At 53.9% G+C, this 27,668-nt stretch overlaps 2 protein-coding genes across 5 annotated transcripts; one reads left to right on the top strand and one right to left on the bottom strand.

The window, feature by feature from the left end:
• Positions 1–411: 411 nt before the first annotated feature.
• Positions 412–10,739, bottom strand: Tpra1 (transmembrane protein adipocyte associated 1). Of its 4 annotated transcripts, XM_029535528.1 has the most exons (13): positions 10,460–10,664; positions 6,945–7,074; positions 6,016–6,147; positions 5,004–5,135; positions 4,760–4,892; positions 3,630–3,716; positions 3,428–3,500; positions 3,248–3,327; positions 2,747–2,857; positions 2,607–2,667; positions 2,358–2,460; positions 2,138–2,218; positions 721–1,245 (listed from the first exon to the last, which is right to left on the bottom strand). In XM_029535528.1, exons 4-13 carry the CDS (start codon positions 5,117–5,119, stop codon positions 981–983), a joined length of 1,110 nt encoding a protein of 369 aa, XP_029391388.1. In that variant the 5' UTR covers positions 5,120–5,135; positions 6,016–6,147; positions 6,945–7,074; positions 10,460–10,664; the 3' UTR covers positions 721–980. The 4 variants fall into 4 exon arrangements, with proteins under 4 accessions (XP_029391389.1, XP_029391388.1, XP_021045912.1 ...); XM_029535529.1 differs by lacking the exon at positions 6,016–6,147 and having other exon boundaries at positions 412–1,245; positions 2,358–2,433; XM_021190253.1 differs by lacking the exon at positions 6,016–6,147 and having other exon boundaries at positions 10,460–10,739.
• Positions 10,740–14,142: 3,403 nt separating this feature from the next.
• Positions 14,143–27,428, top strand: Mcm2 (minichromosome maintenance complex component 2). Its single transcript, XM_021189071.1, has 16 exons — positions 14,143–14,277; positions 15,166–15,398; positions 18,187–18,362; positions 18,463–18,723; positions 19,453–19,672; positions 19,768–19,975; positions 21,818–21,952; positions 22,513–22,704; positions 23,451–23,544; positions 23,893–24,143; positions 24,234–24,360; positions 24,761–24,873; positions 25,671–25,922; positions 26,073–26,255; positions 26,406–26,561; positions 26,803–27,428. Exons 1-16 carry the CDS (start codon positions 14,272–14,274, stop codon positions 26,911–26,913), a joined length of 2,718 nt encoding a protein of 905 aa, XP_021044730.1. The 5' UTR covers positions 14,143–14,271; the 3' UTR covers positions 26,914–27,428.
• Positions 27,429–27,668: the final 240 nt, after the last annotated feature.

Below are 27,668 nucleotides of genomic sequence, written 5' to 3'. Positions count from 1 at the left end.
TTCCATTCCATGCCCTACAATTCCAGCCCTTTTTTATTTTTATGTGCATGGGTGTTTTGTCTGCAAGGAGTCTGCATACCACATATGTGTCTGGTGTCTGAAGATGTCAGAATAGGGCAGATCTCCTGGGATAGGCATTATAGATGGTTTTGAGTCACCACGTAGGTGCTGGTCCTCTGCAGGAGCAACCAGTGCTCTTAACTGCTGAACCATCGCTCCACCCCACTCCCTGAAACTAGTACCCCTAACCACTGAGCCACCACTCCAGCCCTCCCCCGGCAACCAGTGCTCCTAACCACCGAGCCACCGCTCCAGCCCAGTTCCAGCACTTCGTTTCTGTCAGCAACCCTGCAGTGTCCCGCACTGTCTCAGAGACTAGAACGGGTCTCTCTGGCAGGCGATTGGTAGCACACAGGGTCGGATGGGTCTCTTTGCCCCTACTTTACAGATGATGTAACTGGAGAGGGGTGGTCCGAGGTGATAGCTTAAGGAGCTGAGGTTGGTAGGGCCCACAGGCTCCACTATACTGCACTAAACACGGCAGGGAGACCTCAGCTCCACAGAACTCCCTTCTCTCTACATTGGTCCCTCCCCTCCAACCGGTGACAGTGACCTGCCCGTCTCCCTGCCCTGGCAGCCAGTTCTGGGGTCACCCCTTCTGGGGGTGCCCCCTACCCACTTGTACAGCCCTGCTGCTGAGAGGCACCGGCCCACACCTACTACTCCTTTTGCTTTTATTAAAAAATAGATCAAGAAAATATATACACTGCAGCCTTGTGGCCAAGAGGCCGGGAGCTATGGAGGAAGGACAAGGAGCTGTGCAGGCAGGACCCCAGCAGGAACAGAGTGCTGGGAAGGAGGACGGGGGTGGGGTGGGGGGAGAGACCAGGAAGAGGCTGGGGGCGCAGGCACACCTGCCCAGGGTATCCACACGAGTTCACACCTGTCTTCACAGGCCTCCCCAAGGCTTAGGTGCCCACTCAAGCATTGATGGCTTTCCAGCGCTCGCTGTCCGTGCTGTTGATGCTGCCTGTGTGGCAGGGCATGGAGGCAATGTCATCTAAGTAGGCCACCCCAGCGGAGTCAAACTGGGTGCTAGAGTAGTTGGCGGCGGAGGCGCCCGCAGGTCCTGCAGACTCTATGCCCTCGCGCCGGGCCACAGCGTAGGGTTGAGGCAGGTGCATGTCTGGCTCTTCAGCCTCATCCACTTGGCATTTGTAAGAGAAAAGGATCTTGGGCTCGGAGCTGGTGAGAGTGCACAGAGAAGCTGTCAGGGGGAGCGGAGCCAGACAGAAGCCTAGCTCATCTGAGAAACCCAGGTCCCTGAAGGAACCCCTGACCCACCAAGGTTTGCTTTGAAACTGGTCCCACCTACTCCTGAGGGCTGGGGCAAGAGTTTCTACACCTCAGTACCCATGGGTGTGTCAGCCCCTCGTGGGAGACAGTAATTAAACCCTGGCCTTCACCAACCCTGGCCAAGTGTGTCCCTCATGCCTGCAGCATATGACTTCCACTACTCCTGAACCTGGTCACTGTCTTCAGGATAGCTAGAAGAAGCTTGGCAGAGCAGCAGCCTGTGCAGATGGAGCAGGCAAAAGCCTAATACAGCCTCTCCTAGGCTTCCCGAGACAGCCCATGTCTAGCGCCCAGCCCTGACAGGACAGCAAACCCCTGCCTGCACTCCACCAGATCGCACTGCAGCTAGTCCTGTCCCTGCATCCTAGCCTCGGGCATTCCCTACCTGCACCTAAGCACCAGCTCACTGTGGTCCTGTCCCTGCATCCTAGCCTCGGGCATTCCCTACCTGCACCTATGCACCAGCTCACTGTGGTCCCTCAGGGTCCCTTCCAGGCACACACTCATGCCTGCTTTGTTCCCCTGCTGTCTGTACAACTGGGTCTGTACAGTAGCTCACAGTAGGTGCTTGCTGACACACTGGATAAGGGAACAGCACTGCTGAACCGCAGCTGTCTCTGGGGTGTGCACCTGTCTGTGCTCACTGTGCACACAGACAGCATCTACACAGATGCACTCATGTGCCGCTCTGTGCCCTCTGCACACCCACCCCCACTGCCTCGCACACACAGAAGGTGCAGGTGCCGCCACATTAGCGTGCAGAGGCTTGGCCATCACTCACCCAAAGAAGCCACGGAGGAAGGCCACATAGATGAGCGGTGCAAAGAAGCTGAAGTACAGGAAGGTGGTGGCATCCACACAGCTGTAGTAGGAGCAGGTCAGCACGGCCAGGGGTCCTGCCCTAACCCCAAGCCTTATCCAAAGGAATGAGGACCCCTCTGCCACAGTGGTGGCCACTGTATCCCATGCCCACCCCACCCCCATGGTGGGCACCCTCTTACCAGAGCCCCGCAATGATGTTAGCGCAGAGCAGAGCACTCCCCAAACCCTGCAGCAGGTTGAGTGTGGCCAGGATGCCTGCATACACGTAGAAACTCCTCCGTGCTGGGGGGCAAGGGTCATGGGTTCTGAACCACCCTACCCTCCAGGCCCATGTATAAACCTTGGGGTTTTGTCCCTTCCCAGGGCTCCCCAGCTGCAGGCTGGGAGCAGGCCAGTGCCCTCATGCCCCCACCCCAGCAGGTACTCACAGGGCAGGGACACACGCTCCTTCAGCGGGGTCTTGGGGAGAATTACCACCAGTGAGTAGACCTGCAGAGATAGGGGTGACAGGGAGGCCGGGCCAGGCCAGGCTACTTCACCTGCCCCCAGGGAGCACGCCAGACCTCACCAGGAAGAAGAAGCAAGAGCTGACAAGCCAGAACTGCCGGCCACCATGGCCATAGATGTTGAAATCCTCAGCTGAAAGATGGGAATCGGGGTACAGGATCTCCAGGGTCCCCTGTAGTAGGCGAGGAGTTCAGGTCAGTCCTACCACTGAAGCCTCTCTTGGCTTTCCCTTGCACAGCTCAGGGCTCTCCGGCATACCAGGCCCTACCCCTGTCTATGCCTTGGCCATGTCTACCCACCTAACTCCAGGGGCAGCTCAGACCCTTGCTGAGTCCTTTGTGGGCAAAGCCTAAGGACAACCCTATCCAGCCTTAAAACAACAACACGCCATAGCACATCCTCTCGGGCTGCCTGTCCAGCACCAGCTCTCATACATTTCTTAGCCTTCTCGAGCTTCACCTATAGTCTGTTTCTAGAGGAAGTTGACCCTGCCTAGTCCATGTGACTCCTTGGGAACACATAGTTTAGAAACGTGGCCCTCGACCCTACCACCACCACATACCTGGGTGACTGAGTAGGCCAGAGACAGTACTGTGGTGATAGCCAACACCCGCTTGATGCTAGACTTGCTCTCTAGGTGACCTGTAAGGTACAGGGCTGAGTCAGCCCCTTCTTCTAGGGGCCATCTCTGGGTCACTGCAAGAAGGGTAGGGAGAGCAGGCCCGGGTCCAAAGACACATACCAAAGGCAAGGCCCAGGATGATCACACTCAACTCAATGGCCAGCAGGAAGAAGCGGGTGATCTCCCACAGGATCTGGGGTAGAGAGGCACAGGGTCAACTAAGGGTGGGCTCCACCCAGCTAGACGTCCCTGAGGCTCTCCAACAGGATGAGGATACAGAGGGCACATCGTAACCTCCACCAGACTGGCCTCCCCCACACACCTTGTCAGCAACTGTCGCAGCATCAGAGGCGCTGACTGTCATAGAAACCACAGCCCTGGCAATGCCTACCAGGGCTACCACAAACACCTGCAGGGCAAGAGAAGGACAGAGTGCCATGTCAGGGCCAAAAGGGCTTTGCTTCCGCAGGGTCCACTCAAGAGTGGGAGGTTTTAACTAGATGAGGAAGGGGACTCCACTGTCACCTGCCCAAGGGCCTGACAGTGGCCTGTGGTTAGAGAACCAGGCAGCTGGGGGCCTATCCCTGCTGCTTCCCCACTCTATGACTTAGGAAAGCCAGCCTCTGCCCGTTCCCACCATCTCAGCGGCCACCAGCCACACTAGCCTGTCAGTACCTTGAGGCCATGTCCCCAGCCCCCAGTGCTCCCCAGGTCATGTCTTCCTGCATGCCCACCAACCATTAGTGAGAAGCTCAGAATCTGACCACAGAAGGGACCAGGGAGCCACTCAGCTCTTGGAATGTCATCTGAGCGTCTCAGTGTGAGGGCATTCCAGTCAGGCTCCTCTCCTTGCAGAAGAAGAGCCCGGCTGGAATGGTCACCCTTAGGGCCTCTGCCTCATATACAGCCTTCTCCATATCCCAAAAGCAGCATGCATAGGGCCCACCAAAGGCTGAGACCACAGGTCCTCCCCTCAGGTGAGCCTACTGCAGAGACATTACCTAAATGGAGGAACGGTAGACTGAATGTAGCTACTGTATACATTTTTCCTCACCCAGCGTTCCCAGTTTCCCATAGGAATTGCCTGCCTCCCTCAGCCAGCATGGTCTACCAACCTGCCCCAACCTTCCCTTTCCTTGCTAGCCTGTTACTGGCTCAGGCATGAATGTGGGATCCTAGGTGGGCCAATCCAAGGATAGGTTAGGGTTCCCCTAGCAGCCAGGAAAGAGGGGCTCCCTGGTGCAGCTGGAAAAGCCAGGTGAGTTCCCATCTGTTCTGGGCATCATCTCTACAGGGAAAACCAAACGCAGTGGAGGGCAAGAGGATGAGCCCTCGACGAGCCCCCGATCCAGCTGTAGGGAAGGCACGCTCACTATGGAAGCATGTCATTCATTTCCCTTGTATGCTTAAAGCAGAGATGAGCTTTCTGTCACTGATGGGGGGGGAACTCACCAGGATGTAGAAGGTGATAAAAATGGGGCTGGAGGTGACACGGATCTTGGCCCGAGCTAAGGGAAGCTTCCAGAGCAGGAAGATGAAGAAGAGCACATTGGGAATGAGCAGCAGGAGGTCCCAGTACCGGACCCTGCAGGGGGCACAGACGCTGGCTCACTGCTGAGGTAGGGACACATTCCCCAGCCCATAACACCCTGAGAGCCCACCCACAGCCCTCCCTCAGTGAGGCCAGGAACCCTACCTGGAGGAGCCGATATCCTCGTACAGCAGCAGCAGGCACTGGTGGGGCTCACTGATATTGGATGCTGGGGGCGGTGGCCACGCTGTGCTTCCATTGGCCTCCTGCAGGCTGGCCATTCCACCGGCAGTGGCCCTGAAGACAAGCCCATGTGGTTAGGGCACAGGGCCCTGGCCCTCTTCCCTCTGTCTAAGGTTACCAGGGAAAACCAAAATGGCAGTGCAGAGTGCAGGCCGTACTAGGGCTCACTGAGCGGGATGCTGGGAGAAGGGGGTTCTTAGCTCCACACAGGGCCTGCTCCCTCCTCTCAGGCTCTACCTTAAGCCTCTGCCCCCGAGAGCCACACAAGCCACCTCCAGTTACTGAGCATCATGTGCCAGAGAGCAATGACGGGCACCATCCAAATTGTTCTCCCAGTCTCCAGAGGTAAAGGAGCTCAGAGCATGGTCCCCACCCTGTTTCTGCCACTTGGCCTCCTGGTGCTTCAGTGTCCCCTCCGAAATGGCACTGAGACCAGTATTCTCTTGGTGAGGCCAAGGTGATGGAGAATGCCCCAGCAGGACTGTATTGGGAAGGCTAAGTGATATGCTCCCAATTCCACCTTGCGAAACCCACCCGCCATCTGACCTGAGGCCATACACCCACTGAGGTTCTCAAAGGAGCCCAGGGCCCTCTCTGCTGCACTGGAAAAGCAGTTGTAGGTGGAGGGGACACCTGAAGCACACAGAGGTCTCTAGGCACAAAGAGGGCCAAAGGGTTCATCTGAGAAGGTCAGGCTCCCAGAGAAGCTGGAGGCCAGAGTAGCCCAGAGGCCAGTGTCTTTGTGGCAATCTGGGGAGGAAAGTCTGACATTCAGCCTAGAGGACCAGAGAGCTCATGATCTGGGGTCCCAGGAATGTTTTGGAGGGAGAAAACTAACGGTGGCCAGAAAACCCTAGATGAGGAACCTTGGTGAGAGGACTGTGTAGGGATGGTAGTGGGGCTCCTGCAGGACAACCTGAGCCTCGGGACTCACAGGTGACAGTATTCTGGTCAGTGATCTGAACGGAATCGCCTCTATCCAAAACAGCCAGTGGCCAGGCAAAGGTAGTGCATAGGTGAAGCAGTGTCAGCCGTTGACCACAAGATGGCAGTAGAAAGAATGAGCCTGAAATGCAGTAAAATGAATGGGCCTCCCAAATGGGATGTGGGTGGCTCCAGACGCAACAGAGCCATTCATGTGACCCAGACAGAACCAGGCTGGGATTGACTCTGTAGATGGGGTGGCACACGTCGTCCCAGACACTCCACTAGACGTGGGTGCTCGAGCTTGTAGACTGACAGGAACAATTAAGGTGGCTTGGTGACCTGTCTGTGGCAGGAGTGGCAAAGAGCTTGGTGCCCCCTGTTCAGCGTCAGCGGTAACTCACAAGGAGCACTGTGGTCCACTAACTCTAAGCAGCAGCAGGAAGAGGCAGGGCTTGGGGGGACTCGGGGACATTCTGGGTTTGCCAGGGTCATTACACTCTAGTGCTGTCTCTGCTGAAAGGGACAGGAAACCTCTAAGCAGGCAGCCAAGACCCTGTCCCGCCTTCTCTGATTTGTTACACCTGCAGCATTCTGATGGGGCGAGGAGGAAGTGTGCCCCTGGTTCCTAGTGGGGCATTTCCACTTTTTCCTGACAAGGGCAAAGGTGAAGGGAGCAACCGTCCTTCACCCATGCACCCTCTGCTTGCCCAGCAGATGTGACCAGCAACGTACTGGGCTGCTCAGGTGTGGGAGGGACAGGGCAGGCAGGGCCTACCCTCCTAATGTTTTCCTCCCAAGGATGGGAGCAGGAGGAGACACAAACCTTTGTACTTAAAAAGCCAAGTTCTGCTAGGGATAAGCACTGAGAAGAAAGTGGAATGGTTCACTATGACAGGAATAGAGCACAGACAAGTCTCCAGGACCCACATGTCTTACCAGCAGAACCCTGGATTTCAGTCTGCTTTCTCCAGCTTCCCCTGAAGGAGGGACTGGCCACGAGGACACCAGCAGAGTGCAACTCGCCAGTTTCAGGTCGTGCCCTTCTTCCTTCCCGTGAGCAGGAATACTGATGTGCCGATAAGAACAAGAGCAGCCATGTTAGACCATGAGGTAGAAGACCACGCATGCCCAAGGCTGCTTCCACAGACAAACGAGACAGCAGGGTCTTCTATCTAGTTATCACGGCTTTGCATCACAGTTAAGGCTGAATTCCAGGGAACATAGGAAGGTTGATATGGGTTGGTGTTCTCATGCCTGGGGAGTCAGCCTTGGAAAGCTCTGGATAAAGAGCATTCCTCAGAGCACATACAAAAGTTCTGAGGTAGAAACAGACTTGGCCAAAGACAAAAAAGACTAAGGCCAGGGTGGCTGGAAAGAGAAACACGGTTGGTAAGGCTGGGTCAGATGGGGTGGCACGCCTAGAACATGATTTCACTCTCAGTACTGAGAAGGCTCTTTCCAAAGACCCCATGTCACGTGGGTGGGGTCCCTTAGGCCACTGCAGAGAATGGACAGGTTTAGGTGAGACAGGAAGGAGGGACAGCAGCAGGATGGAGAAGGTGGGATAGGGCCAGGCAGCCAAAGGGCCCACTTTCCCGAGGGCGCTCCGCACTTCTGCTCTGTCCGAAGACTTAGATGGGATTAGCTCCATACAGCACAAGTGTCAGGAAATTCGAGCATATCCAAATCCGTCCAACCAGAAAGTTCCAGCACCCTGCTGAGGTCAACAGGCCAAGTGTGACTCTGGGCTGGGGCCCTGGAGAGAAAACTCACAAAGGGCAAAGCCACAAGGTGGATGCAGAGAAACACTGACCTCCTGGTAACCCCTGGATTCTGCCACACATGACACCCATCCTCCAGGTCCCCTTCACTTCCAGGGTGTTTTGATTTTGACTTCTCAATTTTCCAAATATATCAGATGTTTACTTATTTTTGCATTGCTGGATACTGGATCTATGCTAGGCAAGCACTGGACACTGACTTACATCCTCAATTTTGAGACAGGCTCTCCCTATGCTGCCCATGTTGCCCAGCCTTGAACCTGTGATTCTCCTGTCCCAGCTTCCTAATAGCTAGGGTGACAACAGACTTGTGTCCCCAGGCCTGGTTCCCATTTCCTGTAGGTTATGGAATTGGCAAGCCAGACTAGGATGGCATTCCTGGCCCTGCCTCCTGCTTGCTGTGACCTTTGATGAGTGAGTCACTTCCCTTCTGAGAGTCACAGGGACAATCACAGCTACCTAGCAAGATTCTATGACAGTCAAAAAAAGGCAAGCTGTGAAAATGTCTACCAAAGGTCTGGAGAGATGGCTCAGTGGTCCTGAGTTCAATTCCCAGAAACCACAAGGTGGCTCACGACCATCTGTAATGAGATCTGATGCCCTCTTCTGACATTCAGGTGAACATGCAGTCAGAACACCCACATACATGAGAGAGAGAGAGAGAGAAACAGACAGACAGACAGACAGAGAATGTCTACAGAAGCCACACAGGCAACAGGTTGACATGATGAATACAGGGTGAGGGTAGAGGTCCGCCCTTGGACTCAGGAATGGGGGACCAGAGGTGTGAGCTGCCACCTGTGACACTTCCCTGTAGGATTGGGAACTCAGCCCTAGGAGTCACAATGTTCACAGATGTGTCGGAGCCCGACATCATGGCCAGTTCTACACCGAGCAGTAGCTCAAGGTAGTCCTTTCTACCTGAGCAAGTGGACAAACTCCTGACCTGAAACACCCCTGCTCCAGCAGTACTGGGGCTGGGAGGTGGTCACGCTCGCTGCATGGCCGCACTGCCGTGACTGTGCTCCTAAAGTAACTGAAGTAATGATAACACGCACATTAGGACACTCTTCCAGTGGACAGCCTCCATGCCCTATGCTTCCTTCCTAGGAACACTGGCAAGCACCATCAGGGCCCCAATCAGAGGAGGAGCAGGCATGGTCCAGGGGATCCACAGACCCCACCCTCCATCCTGGGGCCCAGGGCTTCTCTCCCAGATCATCTGGCCTTGGGCACATGCGATGATAGGGAAGTGAAAGGAGCTGGCCCATCAGGGAAAAGAGGAAGGAGAGGGGGACAGACTGGGACAAAGAAGGGCTATGACATCTTGAAGGAGCAGCAGAGCATCATAGGGGAGCCCAGGCCTCTGGGGACCAGGGAAGTAAGGCAAGGTTTCTTCCACCCGTGAACCTGAAAGGGCAGCTCTGACCTCAGAGCATTCTCCAGAGGCCAGGCTCCTGCCCACGACTCAAGCCTCGCCTTCCTCCTACCCTCTGTGGCTAGCTTGCCAGGCCTAGGTGGACCTATTGGGACACCCCAGACACCTCCCCAAGGGCCTTCTCTCCCTGCCCTGGGAGAGGTTGAGAGAGCTTGTCTTTCCCATCTGTGCAATGGGATTGCCCAAGCCTTCTGAGCTCTTTCATGGGATCCCTACCCAGTAGAAGTGTAGCGGTGTAAGCAGCCCCCAAAGCTTCTCTCCCTTACCTCCTAGGCTGCTAAGCCTCTGAATCTATGCAGAGCAGCACAGGAAATCCCCAGAGGATAGAGGCTAAGTTCCATGCCTCTCTGGATCTGTCAGCCTCAGTGATAGAGAAGAGATGCTGTCCTAAGAGGCCACTGTGGGCAACAGGAAGGGACCTGCCCTCTGCCTCCTGACAATCCTTGCCCTTCTTTAGCCGCCAACGTATAGCTCCCCTACCTCAGAGACCTTTGTGTTTGCTTACCCCCAGCTTGATCTCATCATTTGACTCATTACCCCCCCCCCAAGTGGACTTTAGCATCTCTAGTCCACCTGAGTGTTATTCTTTCAGTTTGTTTTTAAAGATAGGGTCTCACTGGGCCCAGGCTAGCCTCCAACTCTGCAAATAGCCAAGGCAGGTCTTGAACTTCTGATTCCCTCTGCCTCCACCTCCCGATTCCTCCACCACCACCCAGTTCTTTGGTGTGCTGTTTACAGAACTAGGACTCCATCGGCAGCAGGTGTATTTACATGCTGTGTCTGGCTGTCCTAGGTCTTGTGACCCAACCCTCTAGAACAGATAAGATCTCATAAAATGCTATGACGCGCACACATTTCCAGCACAATGTAACCGAGCTGGACAAGGATTGGGGATGTCTGTACCCCAGACCCCACTACCTCCTCCTCGCTACGGAACTAAGAGGAGTTGCCCTTCCTTCCGCAAGGCCGGGAAGGCAGAGGCAGAGCATGGGCTGTCCTTTCCGGCTGCCGCTGAGCTCTGGCTGCACCCGGAGCTGCGGGTGTCCAGCTCCATCCAGGATCCGGTCCTGACCGCTAGGGTCCCCAGAAACTTCTCAAAGGTTGTCTTGCGGCTGTACCCCCAAGTGGCACGGGGACAGAAGGAGACCGTAGGCCCGTGCCCGAAGAAGGAGCAGGGCAGGGCCTCCTCGCTAGCTTGGCGGAGCGGGAGCTGAGGACTCGGCCGCGCTTACCTGAGAGCTGGGCTGCGCAGGCCGCGGGACTCCGACCCCAGAGAGGTAGCGAGAACCGGGGAGCGTCACGCAAGAGCGGCAGCTAAGGTGCTACGTGGGTCGGTCGGAGGTGGCCGGACGCTGCCAGCGCGCAGGACTCACGGGACCCGCGGACTTCCCTGGTCCTCCCCTGGCAGCGGCGACTCGTAGGCGCCTCGGCTAGTGTTTTTCGTCTAAGCAAAACTGTGAAAACAGTCACAACCCCTGTTTGTGGCACTCATGCCCGCCCCCTCGGGCTCCAGCAGCCAATCGTAACGGGATCCCACCCACAGGAGTGGAACAGACCAATAAAATTCCTCAGGGGGACGAGGCGGCCCGCGGAGCTCTTAAAGGGACTGCAATCGAAGCAAAGCAAAGTGTGGGTGACAGAAACTTCAAAGGGGAGAATTTTTTCTGCACAGCTCACCCCTAAAGCGTTTCGGGAAGCGCACTGAGCACGCTCTGCCTTTGCCCCGCATCTTTCTGCGGTCAGCTCCCGTCCTCCGACCGGGTCGCCCTATATCTTTGAGGATAGAGCCTAAGGCACAGGCGCCCCATAATAATGACCTGACCTCTGGTCACCTGGACCGGGAAGGAGGGAAAGGAGGGCATCCCTTCCTCAGACGCCCTGTGCTTGCCCACTTCAAAGGGATCTGGCGTTTACAGGGCTCCAGTCCTGGTCTCAGTCACCCTGAAGGCTGGGTGCTATTAGTTGCGTTTTGCAGAAGAAACCAGACGTTTCTTGAAGGGGTTAAGGGAATGAGTCCAAAGCCATCCAGCTAGGAAGTGACCAGACCAGATCTCCTGCTTAAGCAGGTGCCTTGCAGAGGGACAATCTTCCCTGACTGTCTGTCGCCTTCCCACCCACCCACTCGCCCCTCGGGCGCCTCTGTAGTGTGGGAGACCCCCGGGGCAACTTGGAGGCCTCATCTCAGGTCATCTGCTTACCCGTGCACCTTTGGCCAGCCACAGGAGCTGCCCTATAGGCCATGTATATTCAAACTTGTGGCTGCCCTTGGGCTTCTCTGCATGCATCCTCAGGCCTGGCTTCTCACATTCTCTCTTTACAGATTGCTTCCTGGTCTCTCCCTCAAGAGTTGGTGTTGACTTGCCTACCCCTTCTCAGGCATGGGGTGGGGGAAGCAGTATGTCTCAGCAACACCGTAAGAGGTGCCTCAGTGCTGGTTAAAGATGGAGGCACCTGTTCATTATAGGGTCCCAGGATTGCCCAGTCCTGGGCACAGTGGGGCTGGAATGAGCCTGGGCCTCTTTGTGATTGGTACAAGACTTAGTGTCCCTGAGACTTCCAGGTTAGTCCCATTTGTCCATTTTGGTCTTAGTCACAGAAGCTGGCTGTGCCTGCTGGCACCTACAAGGTCTGTAACAGCCACTGTGAAAAACATCAAGAGCTCCCAACTCTCTGCCAAGAATACAGTGCCCTGTTTAGGAATAATGGCAAGGGGGCTGGAGAGATGGCTCAGCAGTTAAGAGCACTGACTGCTCTTCCAGAGGTCCTGAGTTCAATTCCCAGCAACCCCATGGTGGCTCACATCCATCTGTAAAGTGATATAGGATGCCCTCTTCTGTTATGCCTGAATGCAGCTACAATATACTTATAAACATAAAATAAATACATCATTATTAAAAAAGAAAGAAAGAAAGAAAAAAAAAAAGGAATAATGGCAAAATACATGTCCTAGGCCCTCCTTGACCTCCAGGGGTCAGAAAGGCTATAGGAAGTGAACTCAGGGCTTCTAAACGCAGTACATGCTCATAACCACTAGGCCCTTTCTCCAGCACCTGTCCCCAAACCCCACTATCAATCACAAGGACCTAGGGACTAAGCAAACAGGGTGTGGTGGGATGACATGTTTGTAATCCCAGCGCTCCAGAGGCTGAGACAGAAATATTGTCTTGCTGGGCATGGTGGCACACGCCTTTAATCCCAGCACTTGGGAGGCAGAGGCAGGCAAATTTCTGAGTTCGAGGCCAGCCTGGTCTACAGAGTGAGTTCCAGAACAGCCAGGGCTACACAGAGAAACCCTGTCTAGGAAAATAAATAAATAAATATTAAAAAAAAGAAAGATTGTCTCAAGTTTGAAGCTAACCGGGGCTATGTCTCAGAAGAACAGTAACAGTATGTCACTCTGCACTTCACACTCTGGAATTCCGGGCTCCATGTGTGATGTCTGGGAGATTTTACAGCATTCGCTGAGTGATGGAGGTCATCGAATGCCTCTTTCCCTCTTGCAGCAGAGGCAGTGGCTTCTCCATCTCGGTGGCCTCTGCACACAGGACAGTGTGGCATCCAGGGAGTCACATGAATGGGGATCGGTCAGATAGTGTTCCTGGCTTGCACCAGTGCCGGGTGTGGACAACTGTGCCCATCTTGGGAACCTAAAGCATGTTGGGACACTGGGATCCTTCCTATGTCAATCTCACTCGCTGTTCTGATCTTTAAAAATTACAAACCACACCTCTTTCTATCCCATTACAGTAAAGGGATTACCCACCTGCAGGGTCCTTCCAGGCCTGTGGTGACTCCACCCCTCTCCGTAGTCACATGGTCTAGCAGGGCCCAGGACTTGGACTCATCACAGAGTGTGGCTCTGGTTTATCTTGTCCATGACACCCTGCTAGTAAGGATGGGTAAGCATGGAATGGCAGGCTAGTAATGAGAGATTCTATAAAGGAGGAAGGTAAGTTTTTTTAAAGAATTGGGGGCTTGTCATATCATTGGAGCTTGTAGGGGCCTAAGGGCTTCTGGTAGATGCAGTCAGCGTTTCAAAGAATGTTTCCTACTATGGTGGCATAATACACTTTTTATTGTTTATTTATTTATTTTTGAGTCTCAGGCATATAGATGCAGTACCTTCCTCCATCTGAATGCTGCTCTGGGTACCACAGTGGCATCCAGCTTTGTCGGGAGCTCCACAGAAAAGAGGCTGTGGATTCCTGTCGCAGAGGTCATACTACTAGCCCATCTCCCTAAGACACCCTTTAGCACCTAGGGGTATCTCTTGTACTATAAAGCCTGCAGATCCCCCTTTCTGAGCTTCCTTCCTGATTTCCTCTGCCCTACACTAGGTTCTGTGTGGAATTATTCATGCTGTTCATACAGCAGAAGTCGCATCCTGCCCTGTGGCTGAGAACCAGATGCTAGGACTGTAGGAACAGTAGCAGTCCTGTCACCGGAAGCACTCAGCCTTTCTCTGCCCACCTCTTCAGGTGGTAGCTACCTACTGATTCATCCTACACCTTGATCCCACAAACCCCTCAGGTGACCTCATGTCAGGACAGAGCTCCAACTCCTAGACAGACTGCTAATCTGCAATCTGAGCTCTCCCACCTTTCCTGGGCATTACAAGCTTTGAACCAAGGGAGTGGTAATCTCTGTATACTCTCCAGCCTGCGCTGTACTGCAACATGCACCACGTCCTACCCACTTGGAACATCCTCCCCGTACCTTTGCCAACTGCAGCCAAGTCCGATTCCCACTTTGATAAAAGCCCACACCCAAAGTCCCGCTTCGTTGCCTAAGCGTGAAGGGTTTAAGCCTAAGTGTGGAGGAGGCGTGAGCTCAGCCTTTTGGAAGCTGTGGGCGGGTTTCCGGGGAGCGGGGCGGGGCTTCATGGGGTGGGCGTGCCCAAACATTCTAGCCCTCCTTCCGCTCTAGATTGACGAGGACGTAGTGACGTCTGAGTCTCCAGGCGCTTCCCGGGCAAGGGCCGGTCACGTGATCCAGTTTTCGCGCGAAAACCGGTGGCAGCTGGCGCGGTGGAGCTAGCGCAGGCATGGCGGTGAGGAATGGGCTGATCCCGGGCGGGCGGTGTTCTGCGGTCTCGACTTGCTTGGCCGGTGTCTTCCTCTAGTGGTAGGCCTGAGTGCGGGGCTACCTGCACCAGTCTGGGGCGGATCGTCTCTGCTCCCCTCGTGTGTCTCAAGGCCCCGGGTTTCCACGCAGTGCTGGTGGTGAGGCTGCAGGAAATGGAACCCAGAACCTCGCGCATGTAGGGAAAGCAGCTGCAGGCACCCCCTACTCTCTTGAGAGTCTCGTAGCTGGGCGGTGGAGGCGTATGCCTTTAATCCCAGCACTAGGGGGCTAGCGGCAAGCGGGTCTTTGAGTTTTACAGAGTGAGTTCCAGGACAGCCAGACTGCACAGAGAAACCCTGTCTCAAAAAGGAAGAAAGAAGTAGAAAGGGTCTCACTAAGTAACCCAGGCTGGGGTTGAACTCGCTCTGTAGTGCGGGTTAGCCTTGAACTTGGCGATCCTCAGGCTTCAGCCTCTGGGTATTCTGGATTTCATGCCTGTGACATCAGGCCCGGCTTTCCTACGCCTGTTAGCGTTTTCGTGACGCATTAAAGGTTAAAGATCTGTTCTTTCCACCATTCACTTCTAGAATAGTGTTCCTTGATGCCTCTTTATCTTCACCCCTTGTTTCAGCACCCAGCACATTGTGGGGTTCGGGGGGAGTGGGGTGTGGAAATAGATTATAAACAGGCTATAAAAAAACTACATAGCCCCCGGGGTTTCTCATAAGAGAGACACGGACTGATGTGAGGGACTTCTGTGTCCTTGAGAACAATGCCTAGTGTACAGGAGGCAGACTGTGGGAAGGCCCCATGGTAACCAGGAGGCTGTCAGCCTGTGTCCCTCCAGTGTCTGATGGCAGACTTTCTCCTACAGGAGTCTTCGGAGTCTCTCTCGGCAGCATCTAGCCCTGCCCCTCAGCGGCGCCGGATCAGTGATCCCCTCACCTCCAGCCCAGGCCGAAGCTCCAGACGTGCTGACGCCCTGACCTCCAGCCCTGGCAGAGACCTCCCCCCATTTGAAGATGAGTCAGAGGGGCTGCTGGGCACAGAAGGGCCCATGGAGGAAGAAGAGGATGGAGAGGAACTCATTGGTGATGGCATGGAGAGGTAGGCTGGGGTTAGGTGACTTAGCAGAAGGACCCCCTTGTCTGGTGGCCTGGCCTTGGGGACCCATGAGTATATGAGCCAACCTGGTAACTTTGCCTTTGAAGGTGGCTTGGTTGGGATGTGGGGGTTCATCAGCCACTGGGAAGATGCATCTAGCTAACTATATACACCTCAGACTAGACCCTAAGGCCCAGGCAAGCCCCCCCCCCTCAGGAGAAGGGGACCCATAGAGTCTGATCTGAAGAGCCCTGAAGGGTGGTGCCAACTCAGAAAGATGGGTCAGTCAGCAAACTTGCACCCAGCTTGCATCAGGCTCTGGGTCACAAATGTCCAGGGTTGTAAGCAGACATACAGAAGGTGGCTGAGGCTGTTAGGAGACTGTGAGCTTTGCCAGTAGGTAAGGAGATCTCTAATTCAGCCTTAGCGGCAGTTACGGCTGTGATGTGGTACCAGTTATGTGACCGCTTAGGAACCTTTTGGCACCTTGCTTTTGTACCTTTCCGTGGGGGATATCTGAGGGGTATGAGCCGTCACTGGGCTGTCTGCACCATTCGGTTCTTTGCTTTACACACGGCCAGGCTAGCTGTGAAGAGACTAGGTCTGTAATGAGTGTCCATGGACTGAAGGAGTTCATCATCCTGGGCCCAGCGGCAAAGGCTTCCCTGCGGAGCTGCTGGGGGGGGGGTTCCTGGGCCACCTCCTCTTCTTTAAAGTGAGAGACACTTTAGAGATGTCTGAGGGCTATCTGACTTAGGGTGTGTATGGAAAGAAACAAGTTTTATATTATAAGCCTTCAGTGCAGAGACCATCTGTGCAAGCTTTCTGAGCGCCATTCTCTCCTGCCTGTTGATTCCAGTTTTAATCATATTAGCAGGACTGGAATCACGGGGTTCATCCTTTTGTGCCAACATTTTACTCTGGTGTTTTCAGATTTCAGTCTTTTTTATGTATTTTACCACATGCATGCCTGTACCCTGCAGAGACCAGAAGAGGGCGCCAGACCCCATGAAACTGGAGGTAACGTGGTTGTAAGCTACCTTGTGGGTGCCGACAACTGAACCCAGGTTTTCTGCAAGAGCAGCCGGGTCATTTTTTTTAAAGTATTTCATTACATTGCTCATTGTGTGTTTGTGTATGGGCGCGCATGCCAGGGCACATGTGTGGAGGTTAGAGGACAGCTTTCTGGAGTTGAAATTTGATCAACCCCAGACTGTGTGGCTTGCTCCCCTGTAGACTAACTAGAATCTCACTGAGTGCGTTTCAGGTGACTGCGAGCCTTTAAGGGTCAGAACACACTTTTCTCAGAAACCACTGCATTCTACAGAGGACCAGGCTGCACTTCTACCTGCTTTGTGCTTTTGGCGTTTTGAAACTGTTTGTTTTGAGAGGGTAGTTTGAGAACATTGGCCAGTCACCCTGAAGAAGGGAGAACCCCGGGGTTGGTTTCTCTGCTAGGTTTCTCTCCTCTTGTGGGGAGGCCATGTGGCAATGAGGAAAGAGCTTGCAGCATGTAGCACTTGCCCCCTTTAGTCCTGATGGTCGACTATAAAATCACATCACCTTTCAAAGATGAGAGGGCATTGCCTTGAGGGGACTCTGGGACCATAGGGAACCTGGCCTGCTCTCTGTTAGATGGTTCTTCCTTTTAAGGACCTAACAGGCGGTCATCTGGAAATGGCTCAGACCGTTGAGCCAGTGGGTGTGAGCTTTTTTAAGGTTGAGTGGTACTATACAGTGTAGGTTTATCCATCGACCACCCTGGGATATTACCGCTAACTCCTTTAACTCGGTTGGCTCTCATTATTATAGCCTTGACTGGCCTCAAACTCTCAGATCTGCCTGGCGGTCTTCTGGCTACTGGGAGTAAGGGTGTGCACTACTACACCTGGTTAAGATGTTTTGTTGTTGTTTTAATTTAAAATGTTATTTTATATATTTGGTTGTATCTGTCAGGGTATGTACATTTGAAAGTGCAGGTGCCCAGTATGGGTGCTGGGAATTGAATTTCATTCTCTGCCAGAACAGTCTGTGAGCGAGGCACAGTGGCTGACACACACACACACACACACACACACACACACACAACTTTAATCCCAGCACTTGGGAGGCAGAGACAGGTAAATCTCTTGAGTGCCAGGACAGCCAGAGCTACACAAGAGAAATCCTGTGTCAAAAACAGAAAGATTGCTCTTAACCACTGAAGCATCTCTAGCCCCATGTGTTCACACTGTTGAGCAGACTTGGGTTAGCCAGTCAGTACCTTGCATTTCCCCTGGGGTCGTGGAATTCTAGAGATTTTGCACATTTGTTACACAAAGAGAATGTTCTATTGCATTTATTAGGTTTTCATAGTTTCTGTCCTGTGTCATGATTCCCCCGTTTCCTCCCTGACTGTTGACAGTTTCATGCTTTCAAGTGTCTGATGAAAATGGTGCCATTCGAAGATTGTAAAAATGACCTGATTTGATACTTGGTCGGTAATTTTCTCAAGACTGCATATAGGGGAAGCATTGGCTGCATCCATCATATACCACCAGCAGGTGGCGCTGTGGATGTGGGACTTGCTCTCCTGCCCAGGTACACATGGCTGTGTACCTCATGCACGCAGACAGACTCCCGTTTCCATCCTGGGGGCTTGTGCCTCCTCGATGGAGTTCCCAAATCATATTCTTCAAACTTTCAACTTACTGTTTGCAGCTGCCCAGCAAGGACCTTGTAAGCCCGTGGAGCAGACTAAACCTCAAGTGGGTTGCTTGGGGACTCACTGTCCACCGCTGGTCTCTTGTAGAGACTACCGTCCCATTCCGGAGCTCGATGTCTACGAGGCAGAGGGGTTGGCCCTGGATGATGAAGATGTGGAGGAGCTGACAGCTAGTCAGAGAGAGGCAGCTGAGCGGGCCATGAGGCAGCGGGACCGCGAGGCCGGCAGAGGCCTGGGACGCATGCGCCGGGGCCTGCTGTACGGTATGTGGGGTGGGCATGGGAGTGGGGGAGACGTGGGTGGCGAGTGTTGTGCAGAGGATGCTGGGAGAGGCTTGCTTACAGGGGTGTTTTGTTACTCAAGACAGCGACGAGGAAGATGAGGAGCGGCCTGCGCGCAAGCGCCGCCAGGTAGAACGCGCCACGGAGGATGGCGAGGAGGATGAAGAGATGATCGAGAGTATTGAGAACCTGGAGGACCTCAAGGGCCACTCGGTGCGCGAGTGGGTGAGCATGGCAGGGCCCAGGCTGGAGATCCACCACCGCTTCAAGAACTTCCTGCGCACCCACGTGGACAGCCACGGCCACAATGTCTTCAAGGAGCGCATCAGTGATATGTGCAAAGGTATGTTCCTGATAGGCTGGGGTGATGCTCAGAGGTGTAGCATCCATCTTGAGTGAGGTCCGGGATCAGTCTCAGCACTGAGAGGTGAAGGTGGCCTGGCTTCTGTATCCTGCTGGCTTCGTGTACCATACTGAACACATAATGCACAGGGACATTTGGTGACAAGGACAGAACCTGAGGAACCCAAGGTGTCCTACATCTGCACCAGGGCTAGGCCGTTTGGGGACATGCTTACAAGTGTATTACTGCCCTGTCTTGGGTTTTGGAGGGTTTGGTTGGTTGCTTAACCCAGGGCCTAGCACATATTAAGCAAGTGTTCTCCCACTGAGCCACTTCCCAGCCTGTGCATTTCAACTTTGATCCAAGAATGGTAGCATTTCTGTGTGACAGCACTGGCTTTACAGGCCATGACAGCTCAGGACTGGCAGCCCCTCCAGCAATGGCCGTAGTTCTTCTGTAGCCTCCCTATGGCCGGGGCACACTGCTCTGTAGCTGGAGGGCTCCATTCCTCCTGGAAATGACATCCCCAGAGATTCGTATGCTGTTGATGTTATCACTTGGGTCTCCATTGCACAGCCACAGGTAGTGAGTGGGCCTAGGGTGCACACTGGACTTTCTGGCCCTCTTAGGTTTGGTTTGGGTAGAGGGCTTTGGCCAGTAGGGTTCTAAGATGTTAGCTACCTTCATGACCCCAGCTATGTCATCAGTCCCACCCGCTATCCTCCTTAGAGAACCGTGAGAGTTTGGTGGTAAATTATGAAGACCTGGCAGCCCGGGAGCACGTGTTGGCATACTTCCTACCAGAGGCACCGGCTGAGCTGCTGCAGATCTTTGACGAGGCCGCCCTGGAGGTCGTGCTGGCCATGTACCCTAAATATGACCGCATCACCAACCACATTCATGTGCGCATCTCCCACCTGCCTCTGGTGGAGGAGCTGCGTTCACTGAGGTGAGCAGGGGGAGAGCAAGGGGCCTCCCTCGTCCAGAGAGCGGTAGAGGAAGTAGCCCCACAGCCTCTGGTGTGCCTGTCACCTCCCAACACAGGCAGCTACACCTGAACCAGCTGATCCGTACCAGTGGCGTGGTGACCAGCTGCACCGGAGTCCTGCCCCAGCTCAGCATGGTCAAGTACAACTGTAGCAAGTGCAACTTTATATTGGGGCCTTTCTGCCAGTCTCAGAACCAGGAGGTGAAGCCTGGCTCCTGTCCTGAGTGCCAGTCTACTGGGCCCTTTGAGATCAACATGGAGGAGGTGAGTAACCCAGACCTGCCGTACCATCTTTAGTGTGCAAGAAAGACCTAGCCCATCTACAGGGCCAGAAGACTTTAAGGCAGTTAAGCACGGCAGTATGAACTAGATCGGCCCCATGTCTTCACGAATTCAGTATATTTGAAACTAGGTGATCCTGTTTGGTGTGTCCACATTTGTGACCTCTAAAGATATGGGCAAGCAGGGCCCACTTATTCCTGCCCACCCCAGTAGAGCACTACTTGCCCATCACATGGGAACCCGGACCATCTGTTGACTTATCTGGTGGGCCTGACTGGCTCCTGGTACCTTTAATAGGTGTTTCCAGGGTTATAACCACCTTGGATCCTGCAGAGCCCTGCTTCAGAGACTCATGTACCTCGGGACTCTGAAATCCTGGCTACAGCATGCATGCCTGTGCTTGTCTTCATCTGCAGCTGCCCCTCCCCTCCCCCGCCCCCTTACCGCATGGCTTCAGGAATGTTAGCACTCTTGATGCTTTCTGTGGATCTGAGCTGTCTTGTGTAGAGCTGCCTGGCCAGGAAGTTGCCCATGACAGTCAGTGTTCAAGTCCAGGTCTGCCTTAACCCGGGTGACCCGGCTCCATTTAGCTGCGCCCTCTCCTTCCATTGCAGCCCCACCTTAGCTGTGTCTCAAACTTAGACTCTGGCCCCAGGACACTGAGCTGTACTGTGCGGGGATTAGGAAGTGGGGTTACATGTGTGTGTGTGTGTGTGTGTGTGTGTGTGTGTGTGTGTGTGTGTGCGTGTGTGCGCGCGCGGGTGTGTGCACGCGCGGTGGCCTTGCTGGCTGCCCGGGTGTGTTCCTTGGGTCTTAGTCTTGATTATGTTCTGGGAGGGAGGTTCCAAGGTTCTCTTCTCATGGAAAAACGGGTTTGGAGGCTTGATTGTCTAAGGTCTCCTGTGCAGCAGTGGTCCTAAGGATCAAGCAAGCGTATAGATGTGATTGTATGTTTCTTTTATTGGGGCAGGGGCTTACAATATAGGCATGACTAGCCTCAAGTTCACAGACATCTACCTAACTTTACCTCTGGAGCTCTGGGCTTAGAGGTGTACACCACCATGACCTGAGAGTGTGCCCTTTTAGCCACTGTGTCTTGTGGATCAGTCAGCTCTGGGTGCCTGTACAAACACCTGGTGTCATTGACTTGAAGGAGAAAAGTTGATTTATGGCTTGGTTTTAGAGTCACATTTGGGGTCAGTTGACCCTGTGGCTTTGTGCCCGTGTGTGGTGCAGCAGGCTGCTCATCTCACATCAGAGACACAGAAGAGAACAGAGACTAGCCAGTATCCTATAGTCTCCTTCAAGGGCATACCTCTGTGACCTAAGACCTCCCATAAGGCTCCATCGTCTCTCATACATGGACTGAAGAATCAGTGCCCCACACATAGGCCATGGGGGACGTTTGCAGCCCAGACTGTAGTACGTTGTCTCTTTTTTGGATAGTAAATGAACTAGTGGGACTCTCTACCATTTGGTCTTGCCCTGCCGCTTGTGGGTGCTGCTGTAGATGCCGCATATACATGGCCCAGCTTGACCCTCATAAGGTTGGTCATGCTTAAAGCTGAGCATCCCCTTCTGCCAGCTGTGGACACACTTGAATCTAGGCTCTGGGGCCTAGAACAGATGCTGGAGCCTGGGGCGGGAAGGAAGACACTGCTGAGGGATGGTGGCAGGTAAAGAGACTTTCTGAGTCATAGTTGGCCTGCCCTTTGGTCTCTGTGGCTTTCGTGGCCGGCAGTAAGGTCAGAGCACACGAGAAAGCTGTGCTTTGAGGAGAGCGGTTGGCTGTGTAGGAACCATGATCTTCTTTGCCTTGCGCAGACCATCTATCAGAACTACCAACGCATCCGCATCCAGGAGAGTCCTGGCAAGGTGGCGGCTGGCCGACTGCCCCGTTCCAAGGATGCCATTCTCCTCGCTGATCTGGTGGACAGCTGCAAGCCAGGGGACGAGATAGTGAGTGACTGTTAGGAACTGGTGGTATCTGCTGTGGCCAGTGGAGGTAGGGTCCGTGTCCGTGGGTGAACTAAGCCTGGCACCAGCTCTTGAGTCAGAAGGAGAGCTTTTTTCCTACTGGTTGGAGTGGCGGGTGTTGCTCGGTTTTGCTGTGATAATACAGGAGGAAAAGTTGGACCTGGGTCAGTGCCAGAGGCCTTAGTTCATGGTCTTTGGGCCTGTGGCTGTGGAGGTCGCTGCACATGTCACGGAGCTAGAAAGCAGAACTGGGAGATGTGTCGGGGTCTAGAGAGTTCCTTCCCAAGGGCACAACTTAAGTGACTTCACTAATACTTTGTAGCTGTGCCAAGTTGAGAATGAAACCTTCAGTGACTAGCTTCTTCCTCTGCCCCTTGGGCTCCCATGCAAAGCACAGTGGGACAGAGCTCCTGTTTCTGAGCTTGTTGGGCTGTTCATCTTGTTTGCAGTGTGGGGAGCATGGGGAGGAGATAGGGAAAGTAGCTCTACCTCGGCTCAGGACCTCAGGTTGCACCCTCTGACTTGTGACCGCCCCTTCCCAGGAGCTGACTGGCATTTACCACAATAACTATGACGGCTCGCTCAACACTGCCAATGGCTTTCCAGTCTTTGCCACTATCATCTTGGCTAACCATGTTGCCAAGAAGGACAACAAAGTAGCTGTGGGTGAGCTCACTGATGAGGATGTGAAGATGATCACCAGTCTTTCCAAGGATCAGCAAATTGGAGAGAAGGCAGGTGGCTGGGATCCAGGGACCAGGCCCCCTACCTGCTGGGCGGCACCTCAAAATACGGGTCTTGGTGGCAGGCTCTGGAAGTCGAAGATCAAAGGTTACCTGAGGCAAGGGCCACTGTGACATGACAGAAGATGTCGTGTACCAGAAGGGCAGAGACTCTGCCTACTATATGTGACACCAAGCTGTGCCAGCCTGATGGTTGTCCTGGAAACTGAGTGTCTGGAGCTAGGGCTGTGGCTTCAGGGGATAACAGTCACGGCAGTGTCCTCTACCCCAGGTCACAGCCGTCAGTCATAGCCAGTCTTGCTGCTTTGAGCCTCTCAGTGAGATTTTATTTATGGCTCTATAAGCTCTAAAGGGAAAAGTCTATTCTGGTTTCCTTTCTATATCAAGACTATGACTGGGCTGGAGAGATGGCTCAGCGGTTAAGAGCACTGACTGCTCTTCCAGGGGTCCTGAGTTCAATTCCCAGCAACCACATGGTGGCTCACAAACATCTGTAATGGGATCCAATGCCCTCTTCAGGTGTGTCTGAAGACAACTACAGTGTGCTCATATACATAAATTAAATCTTTAAGGAGAAAAAAAAAAGAAAGACCATGACCAAAAGTAGCTTGGGGAGGAAAGAGTTTATTTGTCTTCATGCCCTGATGGTAGTCGGCATTGAAAGAAGCCAAGGTGAGAACTTAAATTTCTTCCCTGCCTGTTAGGTTCAGTCTCATGGGTCTCCCTCTGTCCCTCAGATCTTTGCCAGCATTGCACCCTCCATCTACGGACATGAAGACATCAAGAGAGGCCTGGCTCTGGCACTGTTTGGAGGAGAGCCCAAGAACCCAGGTGACCCCCGCCCCCTTGCCAGCTCTCACTGAGGGGATTAAGCTTAAGAGTTAACAAGAGGCTGCAGGGAGCATGGACTTGCTCACCCTGGTCCACTCTGATGGGCTGGCTCTGCTGGTGGGCTATGGTCTGGTCTCAGGCTATAACCTTGCCACCTCTCTGATGTGCAGGGCACTTTCAGGGTTTTGTGATAGGTGTGCTATTTTGCTTGTGTCCCAAAGCTCCATAGCATATTCCTCTGCTCTGGACTCGGCTTACTAGGGTCCTGGGGATGGGCACCCTCTCCTTTGATGAGGAACAGGTTTGAGTTGGAGGGATCTAGCCTGTCCTCTGGCCCTCCTCCTGCAGGTGGAAAGCACAAGGTTCGAGGTGACATTAATGTGCTCTTGTGCGGGGACCCTGGCACAGCAAAGTCCCAGTTCCTCAAATACGTCGAGAAAGTGTCTAGCCGTGCCATCTTCACCACTGGCCAAGGTGCGTCAGCCGTGGGTCTCACCGCGTACGTCCAGCGGCATCCCGTCAGCAGAGAGTGGACCTTAGAGGCCGGAGCCCTGGTTCTGGCTGACCGGGGGGTGTGCCTCATTGATGAGTTTGACAAGGTGGGTATCTGGGCTCTGGGGCTGAGCTCTCTGTGGTGGGAGGGCTTTATGAGAGTGTCAAGGCCTCCTGGGATGCCCTGTGTTGTGCAGATGAATGACCAGGACAGGACCAGCATCCACGAGGCCATGGAACAGCAAAGCATCTCCATCTCCAAGGCTGGCATCGTTACCTCGCTGCAAGCCCGCTGCACTGTCATAGCTGCTGCCAACCCCATAGGTATGCCTGCTGTATTACAGGCCTGGGAATGGCAGCACACACAGCCCCATCCAACGTGACCTACCAAAGGGGGACAGAGGAAGGACGTGGGAACCCAGGGTGATTGTCCAGATGGGGCTGAAGCCAGTTAGGTGACCAACACCTAGTGACCCGTTTATCTATCAGAGTAGGACTTTGTTTTGGAGCAGCTCTGGTTCTAATGGAATGGGGCATAGTATCTCCAATCCCTTCCCCCCACCCCCCCACTCTGCCCTAGAGGCACTGTGGTCCTAGAAAAGGATCCAGAGCCCTGTAGGGATGGATGGGCGGTGGGCGGGAGGACGGATGGGTGGATGGATGAATGGATGGATGGACGGACGGATGGACAGACGAACTGAGAGCTTGCTTCCTCATCTTTCAGGAGGCCGCTATGACCCTTCACTGACCTTCTCAGAGAATGTAGACCTCACAGAGCCCATCATTTCCCGCTTTGATGTCCTGTGTGTGGTGAGGGACACTGTTGATCCAGTTCAGGTACATGCCCATACCCTGGTGCCACCTGCAGGTTCTGGGCCATTGCCTGAAGCTTGGGCTGTGCTGGGTGGACATGTCTTTATACCAAGGTGTCATTCTGACCTGTTGGGGCTTTCTGAGGTCCTCCCTGGCTGCCTACCCAGTCTAGTCACAGACTATACCCTATCCTCTATCCTTTCCTCTAGCTCTGCCCTGCCCTCTGACCCAAGGCACTGCTGTTGTCTAGGATGGTTGCTTATTTGCCTGCCAGTTAAAAGAATAAATTACATGGCACCTGTCCTCCATGGGGACCCAGAAAAACTGTGCTTTGTGGCCAGCACATGTTCCACATCCACCGTGCACCTGCTGGGGGTGGAGGTGGGGGATAGCTGCTGTGCACTGCCCCTGCCAGCCCTGCAGCTGCTGTCTTCGTGTTAAATGAACCCATTGCCTCTTCTCCCAAGAGGTGACCCCGGGCTTTGAATGTGCTCATTCCCCTGGATGCCCTCTTTCCCACAGATGCCTCTTAGACTCTCCTGTGGTGAGAGACTTCTGGACCACTCGATTCACCGTGGTTCCTTTTTTTTTTTTTTCCCTTAGCTTATCACTGGGTTTCCCTTAGCTTATCACAATTCCTGGGTTCAAGTCTCATCTCTACTCCTGAGTTAGCTGGGCTTGCCCCCTCTAAGCCTAGCAGTACTCTCCATGCTCGTGAGCTTACCTAGCCTCAGTCAGTGTGGCGGTCACTCTCCTTGCTGCGTAGCTTTTCCTGCCTTCCTACCACACCCTTATTGTGCTCTCCCTATCTCTTGTCCTAGGATGAGATGTTGGCCCGCTTTGTGGTTGGCAGCCACGTCAGACACCACCCCAGCAACAAGAAGGATGAAGGGCTGACCAGCGGTGGCACCTTGGAGCCAGCCATGCCCAACACATACGGCGTGGAGCCCCTGCCTCAGGAGGTGCTGAAGAAGTATATCATCTATGCCAAGGAAAGGGTCCGCCCAAAGCTCAACCAGATGGACCAGGACAAAGTGGCCAGGATGTACAGTGACCTGAGGAAGGAGTCCATGGTGAGCCACACAGGCCAGACATTAGAGCTGAGCATGGCTGGAGATGCTGCTCCATTGGCCACCTTGACTCTGGCTGCCTGGTGTTTGCCTCTGGTCCCTTCTGCCTCCTCTTCCTCCTCCTGAGGAAAGCATCAACATTGTTCTCTGCAGGCAACGGGCAGTATTCCCATCACGGTGCGCCACATCGAGTCCATGATCCGCATGGCTGAGGCCCATGCGCGCATGCACCTGCGGGACTACGTGATGGAAGATGATGTCAACATGGCCATCCGCGTCATGCTGGAGAGCTTCATTGACACCCAGAAGTTCAGCGTCATGCGGAGTATGCGCAAGGTGGGTATGGTATGGCTGAGGCCTGGTTCCTGGCCTGTTTGAGGGACTAGAAAATGGCCTGGAGCCTTGATTAGCTGTGGCCCCTTAAGCCATGAAGGTGGCCTGACAAGACTGGCAAGTGAGCTTCTGACCTCTGTCCTCTTCTCACAGACTTTTGCCCGGTATCTCTCCTTCCGGCGAGATAACAATGAGCTGCTGCTCTTCATACTGAAGCAGTTGGTGGCTGAGCAGGTGACATATCAACGCAACCGCTTTGGGGCCCAGCAGGACACCATTGAAATACCTGAGAAGGACCTGATGGACAAGGTATGCCAGAGCAGGGCAGGCTCAGGGCTGGTTGCTCTGGGGAGCTCTTGGCCATTTGGGGTGTACCATCAGTAACAGGCTTGAGCTAGAGATAGGCAGAGGGAAAACGGTACCAGCAGTCTTGTCCCAGTACCTGTGGCTGGTGAAGCTCAGGTCCGGAGCTCTGAACCAACACAGCCCTTCCAGAGGTGAGGGCTGGCATCTTTTCCTGCTAACCACTCTGATGCTGTTCTTTCTCCAGGCCAGGCAGATCAACATCCACAACCTCTCTGCCTTCTATGACAGCGACCTCTTCAAAATCAACAAGTTCAGCCGTGACCTGAAACGCAAACTGATCCTACAGCAGTTCTGAGACCATCACAGGGGCCTCTGTCTGATGAGGCTTGGTCACCACACTGAGCCTACGTCACATCCCACTTCCACCAGGGGCTTGGTGCCCTGTGGGGGTGGGAGGATGGCTTAATGCAGACCTTTACCCGTGCGCCCCTAGGCCAAGGCTGTAGTGTTTTAAATGACTATTCTTCTGCCCGCCTCTAGAGCGCACTTCTTAACCAGGCCCTTTCTCCAAGGCACATGAGAAGGCTGGGGTTGTGTTCAGGTGACAGACTTTAAGCTATTGCTGTTTTGGCATGAGTTGTGTTTCTGGACTGTTTCTTTCCCTCTTAGACAAAGAGCAACTTAGAAGTGTTTGCAAACTTTTCCAGAACATTCTCAAAGCCTGTGACGGAGGAGCACAAGACCCTGCCTGCCGAGGCCCATGCTCCTCTGATGGTTTTCTTCCCACCTAGCCAGTGCCTTCATTCACTTCTTGTACAGTTTCTTGTAGTTTATTTTTTAATAAATTTGAATAAAACCTAAATAGCGCTATCCCTTTGGTTCTGGTTTAATGTACCAATGAGGCTTCCCTGAGCTTTTGGAAGGCCCTTTCTGCCTGCCCTCAGTTTCAAAATGAAGTAGGTCTGGTTAGATCTGCTTTGTGGATATGTCCTGTACTTTGGGTTTTAAATGTCCCCCTTGGGCTGGTGAGATGGCTCAGTGGGTAAGAGCACCCGACTGCTCTTCCGAAGGTCCGGAGTTCAAATCCCAGCAACCACATGGTGGCTCATA

Source organism: Mus pahari, chromosome 2, assembly GCF_900095145.1.
Source record: "Mus pahari chromosome 2, PAHARI_EIJ_v1.1, whole genome shotgun sequence".
Lineage (NCBI taxonomy): Eukaryota > Metazoa > Chordata > Mammalia > Rodentia > Muridae > Mus > Mus pahari.
The sequence above is the reverse complement of the archived record's forward strand: the minus strand, read 5'-3'. Positions and strand labels throughout refer to the sequence as shown.

What these genes read in the sequence shown, in the direction of transcription:
- Tpra1 (XM_021190253.1), bottom strand. Translation starts at nt 5,119, where the DNA reads ATGGCCAGCCTGCAGGAGGCCAATGGAAGCACAGCGTGGCCACCGCCC. An exon ending in CTGCGACAGTTGCTGACAAG is followed by an intron (nt 3,501 to 3,629) that starts GTGTGTGGGGGA and finishes TCTCTACCCCAG; the next exon opens with ATCCTGTGGGAGATCACCCG. An exon ending in GCTCTTGCTTCTTCTTCCTG is followed by an intron (nt 2,668 to 2,746) that starts GTGAGGTCTGGC and finishes CTATCTCTGCAG; the next exon opens with GTCTACTCACTGGTGGTAAT.
- Mcm2 (XM_021189071.1), top strand. An exon ending in GCGCCGGGGCCTGCTGTACG is followed by an intron (nt 18,363 to 18,462) that starts GTATGTGGGGTG and finishes TTGTTACTCAAG; the next exon opens with ACAGCGACGAGGAAGATGAG. An exon ending in ACACTGTTGATCCAGTTCAG is followed by an intron (nt 24,874 to 25,670) that starts GTACATGCCCAT and finishes CTCTTGTCCTAG; the next exon opens with GATGAGATGTTGGCCCGCTT.